Source organism: Cyprinodon variegatus, unplaced genomic scaffold (assembly GCF_000732505.1).
Source record: "Cyprinodon variegatus isolate N-32 unplaced genomic scaffold, C_variegatus-1.0 Scaffold226, whole genome shotgun sequence".
NCBI classification, from domain to species: Eukaryota; Metazoa; Chordata; class Actinopteri; order Cyprinodontiformes; family Cyprinodontidae; genus Cyprinodon; species Cyprinodon variegatus.
The window spans coordinates 646,064-655,232 of record NW_015150679.1 but is presented as its reverse complement, the minus strand read 5'-3'; the positions used below and the strand labels follow the sequence as shown (position 1 = coordinate 655,232).

Below are 9,169 nucleotides of genomic sequence, written 5' to 3'. Positions count from 1 at the left end.
GATCGGCCCCAAAAATCCTGATCGGAGCACCCTTAATCCACAGCCACTGTGGCCCTGATACCTTCAGATACGTTTTATTTCTGATCGAAAACAAAACAAGAATTTCTTTAGGAAAGTGATCATTACCTCTGAAGTTTCCCAGCAGCTCTTTGCCTTGACTTTTTACATATTATTTTTTTGTTTATAGTTCTCAAATTCAGCAAATATAGCTCTAAGTCAGTTGTTATGAGGTCTTACCTTCAAGCCGGTGAACGCGATGGAATGAGATGTTTTTTTTACCTGCTCAGTGCTGGTTTTGGATGAAATCTCAGACAGTAGATTTGGGGTCTTCTTCTTTTTCAACACATTCCGGGATGCCCGTGAATACAAAATTACCTCTCATACTACGGGGCCTGCAGATACAAGGTAGTCTCTCTCATCTTCCTGTTCTCTTCAGACAACTGCGTCATTCCATCAGTGAGTTGTTTAGGTCGTCCTTCAGCGCTTTATTTTCAGCAGTAAGTAAAACTAATAGTTTGACTGAATTCAAGGGATTCCCTCATAGTCTGGAATGTTTATGGAGATTTTCAACCAGCGCAAGGCATCTATAAAAGCTGGCAAACTTTTCTCAATGACGTCCTGAATGTCCGCTTAGTACAAAACTGCTGCTGTCTGAACATTTGGAACAGGAGCGTCTAGATGTTTGTGTGGCTTCAGAAGTGGCGTAGTTGGCCCGTGATTTCCATCTTTTGCCCATTATGATGTTGTCAAAGCACTCGTCCATGTAACTGTCCAGGCTTTCTGTTTTCTTTCCAGTTTTGATTAGAAATTAGAAGAAAATAAAATTTGTAGTTTAGTTAAGTATTCAGACACCTGGTTTATATGTATCCATTTATTTTAACTGAATCAGCCTGTTTTACCTCAATTAGACTGTTAAGTTTCCTACCATTTTAATGCCATCTTATTCATGCACAGCTCTGTGGCTGACATCATGGTATTTCTAGAATAACAACAATTGCTTGTCTTTCAGAGGAGAAGAAGTGCAGCTTGCAGGATATGGCTAATCAGAGAGGAGTGGCATGCAGGGCACAAGGCTGGAAAATTCACCTGTGTGCCGCACAGCTCAGACAGCTGGTGAGTGAAAGTTGTTCTGGATTAACTAATATTTTGGGATTTAATTTGTTTTTTTTGTTGTTTTTTTATGAGATGGTTGAGCAACACCAAAAACCAGTGTAGCTTTTACATATGAACAATACAAACCACTTTTGCTAAACATTATAATTGCGAGTAGTTTGTTAGCCATCTGTGAATGTTTGATCTTTATCCTTTTAATGATTACTCACGGTGTGTAAAAATAATCAGGGGTAAACTGGTCTGAAAATATAGAAATGCTTCAGATTGGATTTGTTTAAGTTTTCCAATTGTCATTGAAGTTTTGTAGAAAAAAAAAAAGAAAAAAAAAAGATATACAGTGTATTTGTACTTAATTCAATCATGAACTGAAAAATAGGAGAAATTAAACTCGTTCTTAAAAAAAAAAAAAAAAAACATTATTGACCATTATTATGTGACCATTTCTTGTTAAGTAAATAAATGAAGAAAAAATTTAAAAGTCCTTTTATATTTTCTAAACTTCTGCCCAATCTCATTGATGGCTGTTTTAGTTTAGTTACAGGTAAATGCTCTAATCCAAAAAGAATGATTAAGATTAAGAAATTATTTTGTTTTTCTAAGATGATCTTAACTCTGTAGCTGTAAAACTGTTCTTGAATCAGATCTTAAATAGCATCCAACTGCCTTTACTGAATCTGATTTGTTCCCAGTCAGTTATAGCAGTAGATCTCATGTTATGGACATGTACAGGACAGATATAGCAGCCATGTGGTGTACTAGCTAGAGAACATGTGAAGGTGAGCTAATGCTACATAATGCTAGCTTGCAAAAAAGAATACACACACATAATCAACTCAGCATAAAGTGATTTTAGTTATAAGAGATTTTTTTATCAAAATATGCTGTGTGTAGTGAAGCGCCCTCCTAACCAATCTGTGACCTTCAGTCCCGTTTTTAGTGCACATCAAACCGGTTGGGATAAAAATGGAAAAGCTCCATGAACCGTTACTAATGGGAAAACCAAAACAGCCAGATGGTCTGAGTTGGTAGCAGTGGCGTTAAAAGCAGCATTAGTCATAGTTGGTATGAATTGAAGCTGATCTAAGAGGTCAAAAATGTCACATCAACACTTCTGAATTCAAAGCCCATCTCTGTCATTTATATTAATTTTTTACACTTGAGGTTTAGGGGTTTTGCAGTATCTTAATGGGCTGTATGCCCATTTTGGACAACCTGTTACTAAGGTCACAGGTGTGTGTGACCTTAGTAACCATGACCCATCGGCCAGACACACCTGGATCAGTCAGTTTGTTCACTAATAAAAGACAGGAAACAAAGGAGCTGGCTGAGGTTCAGGAAGCAGTGGAGTTGGGCATGGGGTTAATACATTATTTTGAAGTCGGCACAGTTTAAATTATTATTATTTTTTATCTCAACAAAGTTCTGTTTTTATGTTTGTTTGCTCTGCAGTCAAGTTTGGAGCATGACGTCTACAGCCGTCTCTCCACCCTCCAAGAGGGCCTTATTCCAAAGAAGAGAGCGGGCTCGGACGATGACCTACACCGAATCAACGAGCTCATACAGGTAATACTACTAATGCACAGTCAAATATGTTTAGATTTAAACGGATTCTATTGGATATTATCAGTTAACCTACACTAACTAAAAGGAAAGGAGAAAAATATAAATGGCGCATGTTTTGCTTCTGCTTTTGTTGAATGAGAATATTGAGACCAGATGAGTTCCCAGCCAGCTAATCACTGATAAGTCACTGATCAGCCTGTGTTATTTATTACCTTTAGAGCTATTTAAATTAAACTTTTATTTCGAAGACCATGCACATGATAATTACTTTCTTTTTACGACAAGTTAACACATTACAATTATAGGTAGCTGTTTTTCCTCATTTACGCTAACTGCCCTCTGCTTAGATTTTTAACACAATGGGGCATTTCTCCAAGAACTCAGTCTTCAAAATGTAAATATTTTTTTAATAAATTATACGCTTTCAAAAGTGCTTTCTCAAAAATGTCAGCATTTATTAACTATCAGGTGTTGCTTGTGCATTTTATGCCTGCAGGTTATTTATTTTAGGACGTTTAAAGATTTATTGATCATTTATTGATCAGTCAAACAGTTGACTGTGTTCATCTAAAGGTCTAATTTGCCTGCCAGAAAGTAAAGCCTCTGTCCCTCTTTTTTTTTTTTTTTTTATCTTTTAATTATGTTTTTAAAAACAGATTTAGGGAAACATTAAGCCCTCTCAAATCTCCAGTTTTTGATATTGTGTTTAAAATGAAGATTAGAATAAATCTACTTCTGCTTTTTAAACACAACGTACTAAATATGCTGTGGATAAAAGTTCAACACCCTTTACAAGGTTTTTTTAATAAAGCGCCAACCAGTGGCCACATTATATATCACTAAAATGATTGCAAAACAAATGCAGCTGCTAACATTAACAGTGTAAATGATATATTATTGTTGTAAACAGGGCCTGAAGTTAACCTTTTTGGCCACTTGCCATAGTGTTGTTTTTTACCAGCCAATATTTTGTTACGCCTAAAATAAAGGTCAACAACTCAGAAAATGCTTTAGAATGGTTCTTGAACTTGTAGAAAATACACATTAAAGTGCTTTCGGATTATTGACCGATTTTAATCTCATTTACGACTAGATCTACATATTAATAACTGTATCTGACCTGGTCTAACTCTCATTTAGAATAGAAAATGACATAAAAACAAACTGTACAACAAAATTAACTGTACAATAGATTTCTTTGGTCACTGTTTGCATTCAGGTTAAACTCTTTTTGTGTTTTTTTTTTTTAATTTTTTTTTATTTTGGATTTTTACATTTATATGAAGCTTGTATTGTTAACTCTGAACATCCATCCCTCCATTTTCTGACACGCTTCATCCCAATTGGGGTCGCGAGGGGTGCTGGTGCCTATCTCTCTACGGACGAGAGGTGGGGTACACCCCCGACAGGTCGCCAGTCCATTAACTTTGAACATATACGTTTATTTTCATTTTCAAGACAAATCTAATATTTTTATTGAATAAAGCCATATTTCCAAATAACCATCATCTCAGAAGTGAGGGGGACACATTTTACAGAGTGATTTATCATTCTCTTGCATTTGATTTACTTTTCCTGTGCAATATCTATGAAAACCTTTTCCTAATACCTGCCTGATTTCTTTCTGCAATAGATATCCTCAGGAAGTTATGATTTCTCCTTACCTGTAAATACCCTCCATCATTCTTCTTGCTGCTGTCCTCTGGTCCATCTCCTCCCTGACTCTCCTCTTTTTGTTGAGGCAATAAACCAGGGCTAACCAATTAAAAATCAGCTGGGTCAGAATAAAGAAAATCAACAACGTCCGGAGACATTAATCTGTTATAATATACTTTATATATACTTATATTATATACCTATGTTCTTATATACATAATTTCACACTGAAATATAATGAGATGTTTATGCATACATGTTATACATTGACTTTTTAAATAAAAAAAAAAAAGAAAATGCTTTAATTTTAAAATCTTTTTTTTTTTTTTAAGTAGAGAACAAAAAATCAGTTTGGTACAATTTCCTGATTCACATATTTTATAAAACACCTGAACTGACTGTTTTTTTTTATTCTTTCTGTTTCATGTCTTAATGTTCGCAGTGGGCTTTATGCTGCCCTGCAAGGCTTTAAACCTGGGTTTGAACGGAGCCAAAGCCATTCTAAAGCACATATCAAGGTGCTCATTTTGAGCCTGGATCCATGTTTATTTTTGATTCTNCTGGTCTCCTTACATTCAGCCACTCTTTCATCATCTCCTCAATGAGGTGGTCTCAAAAGTCGCAGTTACAACACACATAAGGCGCACCGCACCATAGGGCGCACCGCACATTTTGAGGGAAAAAAAAGTTTAAGTGCGCCTTATAGTCGTGAAAATACGGTATATACTTATATTATATACCTATGTTCTTATATACCATACATAATTTTACACTGAAATATAATGAGGTGGTTATACATCCATCTTATACATTGACTTTTTAAATAAAGAAAAAAAAAGAAAATGCTTTAATTTTAAAATCTCTTTTTTTTTTTTTTTAGTAGACAACAAAAATTCAGTTTGGTACAATTTCCTGATTCACATATTTTATAAAACACCTGAACTGACTGTTTTTTTTATTTATTTATTCTTTCTGTTTTATGTCTTAATGAGAGCAGTGGGCTTTAGGCTTTAAACCTGGGATTGAATGGAGACTAAGCCATTCTAAAGCACATATCAAGGTGCTCATTTTGAGCCTGGATCCATGTTATTTTTGATTCTGTTGATGGTGGAGAATCCTGCTTCACAGCAGACAGTTGAGCCAAACATTCTCTAAATGTGCAGGGTCATCTTTTAGCACGCCATTTCACTTTTCTGCCCCAGTTCTCCACAGTTCTTCCAGCAGTCCACACTTTCTTTCACCTTTTCTCATCATCTTCTCCTTCTTCCCAATCGCCCGGCTTGCCACAGGTTTGCCTGCTGTGTCTAAAAGTAGCAGCAGCAGCAACCCAGACTGACAGCAGCTCATTGGATAATTTAGATCACATGTAGCCTGGTGCCAGAAACTCTGGAGGGCTTTACCGTACAAACAGGGGAAGCGGCACAAGTGAAATTAGACACTGCTGTCGGACAACATGCTGTAATTTATAAATGTTTTAAATCAGCTTGGGGTCTGGTTTAGCCTGCAGGTGGGTCCAGATACGGACCGCGGTCTGCTAATCCGTGACCTCTGCAATAAACTATTGCCATGACAAAATACGTTTTAGATAAAATTAGGAAGAGAAGTGGTTAAAAAGTGCTGCTTCCTTACCCAGCCCTAGTGGCATTTAACTTTAAATTCCATCCTGACAGCAGAACCAATAAAAACGATGCTGAAACAGAACTTGAGGTGATGCATAAAATAACTTTTTATCTGGACAACATGGGGAAGTGTAGATTCAATGAAAATTGGCTATCCAGCCAAGAGTTTTCTGGCTAAGAAAGGTAACAGGTGATGTATATGAGGAATGGCGTATTTTGAGCAGGAAGTCATTCAAGCTCGGCACGATGGGAATCAAAGCTCTGGAGTCAGACGTGAAGAGTGAAAAACAAAGCGCCAAATTCAAGTTACAGAGAAACAGCAGCTATTTCTCAGTTCTGTTCCACCCTTGACTCTGCCAGACCTCTGCAGCAGCTCTGATGTCAAAAAAAGCATCAGTAGCACCAAATAGCCGGATAATGTTTGGTGGTTTGCCTAAAATGAAAGCAGAGCTATAACGGACTTTTGAGTAGGGATCATAACAAAGTTTATGAATTCCATTCATTAGTTGTTAAAGTGTAGTGTTTTAAGTTTTTTTTAAATTGTAAACATTTCTACTAGGCCAGAAAGTAATGGTTTATGTTAAAATAAGCATCAGGTAAAATGTGTCACAACCAGGTTTTCTTCTGTTTATCGTGAAATTGGTCTTAAAGTTTTATTTCAAGGGACAAAAAAAGTCTACTCTTGAATTTAACTTGCCTGATGTTGTTTTTCACCTGCATAGTTTTTTCTCTCATGCAGCAGAAGTTTTTTAAAATACATAAATTAGCTAGAAATCTAACTGGGTCTGCTACAGTGATGCTTTTCATTATAAATGAGGGTTAAGATTGTTCCTCTTTAGAAATTGTACAAAGTTTTCTGCATATTTTATTAGCCACTGAGTGAATTTGGCAAACTAAACGTAATCCTTTCATTGTGTTCTAAGGGCAACATGCAGCGCTGTAAGCTGGTGATGGACCAAGTAACGGAGGCCAGAGACACCATGATGAAGGTACTCGACCACAAGGAGAAGGTGCTGAAGCTGCTGAACAAGAACGGGACCGTCAAGAAGTCCTCCAAACTCAAGCGCAAAGAACGAGCATAGGGAGGCGCGAGGCACTCGTCCGTGCAGCCGCCACTGCCCCTCCCCTTCTGAGAGAGGCGAAGTAGCTGCTCTGAATTCTGGTGCTATGATTTGCTGCATACAATCGCACGCGCCCTCCCTCACTGCCTGTGATTGGACGGAGAGAATCCAGCGGGAAGGCTTCAGCGACCAGAGAAGCTGATCCAGACAGCGTTCTCATAATGACACATTGAACTCTCTGAGCCTGAAGCATAATAGGCTGTATTAGTTTGGACGAAAAAAAATACAAAAACTGATTTTCTTTAAAGACTCACAAGGCTTTTTTAATATTTGTTTCTGTCTCTTCTGTTAGGACAGTTCAAAGATGTAATAATTGGCATGCAGATGCAGTAAGTCTGACTGGAACATTTTGAGTTCATCTCCTCAGAAGTATGGATTTTATTTTAGCCCAGTTTATTCACTACTTTTGGCTGTGCTCAGTCTGTGCCTTTATTTTGTTAGCGGAACTGAATCGGACGTTGAAATGTGCGAGCTGCACCACATTTCAAATTATTCCATTTATTACTGATGGTAACTTTTGTTTTTGTATACATTTATTTTGAAAGGTCACACATTTACCCTCTTATCAGCCCCAAGTCTAGCTGTGATTTTCAAATCTAAATGACAATATTTGTATGGGTTTAAAAACCTTAGGGTGGCATGTTAAAAGAATTTATTATAGTTAAAAAAAACAAAACAATCCCTAATGTCCTTAGTTTTTACAGCGAAAATGCTGAGATTTTGAGCAGTCATCTTTAATTACGCTTTAAGATGAATAGATGTTACAGCAGTTAGAGGTCGTTTGATTTGGTTTGACAGCGCAGTGTTTAAAACAGAAGAACAACAGAAGCTAACTGGCTTGGTGTGATCACAGCGAAACGCTGACTTCATGTAAATCACTGTAAATGTGCTCTTGGTTTTCATCCACCTGGTTCCTTTCAAGTTTTTGTACCTGAAGAAATAGTTTTGTGTTGTGAGTGTTGCGCTGCTTCATTGCTGCAGAGTGTAACCATTTTGAAGTTGCAGAATGAAGCAGGCCTGAAAATATATCTAGACACTGTACATTGTTTTTGTCTGTGTAATTATAGTAAAGATACTCAAAGCAACTGTCCAGAGTTTTTTGTAAAAGTTAAACTTGCTTTATTGTCACCTCTTTCAAAAACAAAACAAAACTACTTTTTTATGCATTTTCCTACATTCCTACTTAAGACAAGTGAAGATATATGGGGGGTGTATGAACCAAATTATCAGGAAGATGATGCTGGGCTTCCTTAAGTCTGGTTCGTTTCCAGATGTCTGAAAGGTGAAAGAGCTTTAGGCTTGATCCTGTTATGTGGTATTTATTACATTAATGGTCTTATAAGTAGTGTTGCACCGAAACCAGTAAGGGGCAGGGCCCCCATCCAGCACTAAAATGGTGGTGTCGGTATCGGCGAGTACCAACAAATAGGGCACCGATACCATTTTGAGAGCCAAAAGTTTATTCAACTATTGTCACCCATTCCAGGTAGGCAATAAAAAGTTCTACTGGGTTCACTGTATGAGTCTTTTTCCTGCTTCACAAAGGTAGGCAGCAGCTTGACAAAGCAATGATGGCAATTATTTTACAGCCATGTAGTATGCAGTTCTTCATATATACACACACAGCTATTTCAAACAGATGGTATCGGGGCCAAAAAATGGCATTGGCGCAACACTACATTGGGTAAAGAAATTCTATTTTTTTTTTTTTATCTTTTTAATACAAAAAGTCAATGTTTTGTAAATCCCACTTGATCTGAAGATGGAACCTTTGTGTGCTGAGCTAAAAAATATTTGTGAGAAGCAGTAGGCCTAAAAGCAGCTTGACTGCTGCTTAGGGTTGCCAACGGATATGGAAGATTTGCAGTTAAATGCTGCATCCCATATTGAACCAACAAAAAAATGTTTCCAATGTGCTGTGCATAAAAACAAAAACCCAACATGCACAAAAAAACACAGTTTAAAATATATAAAGATGACTATACAAACATATGGTGTTAAAAGCCAAAGAGTAAAACACTCCACTGTGGAGGATGATGGTATATGGAGGGGCAAAGTACAGAACAGGCTCTGCCCCCTCTGGTTTTAAGCCTCATC

General features: G+C 37.1%; 1 protein-coding gene across 4 annotated transcripts in view; it reads left to right on the top strand.

The window, feature by feature from the left end:
• sap130 (Sin3A associated protein 130kDa) overlaps window positions 1-8,151 on the top strand; it is a 26,816-nt gene extending 18,665 nt beyond the window's left edge. For all 4 annotated transcript variants that reach the window (XM_015380979.1, XM_015380980.1, XM_015380978.1 and 1 more), the window contains exons 19-21: window positions 1,010-1,113; window positions 2,563-2,676; window positions 6,875-8,151. In XM_015380979.1, the coding sequence (XP_015236465.1) occupies window positions 1,010-1,113; window positions 2,563-2,676; window positions 6,875-7,033 (377 nt within the window). In that variant the 3' untranslated portion in view covers window positions 7,034-8,151. The remainder of the gene's footprint in view (window positions 1-1,009; window positions 1,114-2,562; window positions 2,677-6,874) is intronic.
• Window positions 8,152-9,169: the final 1,018 nt, after the last annotated feature.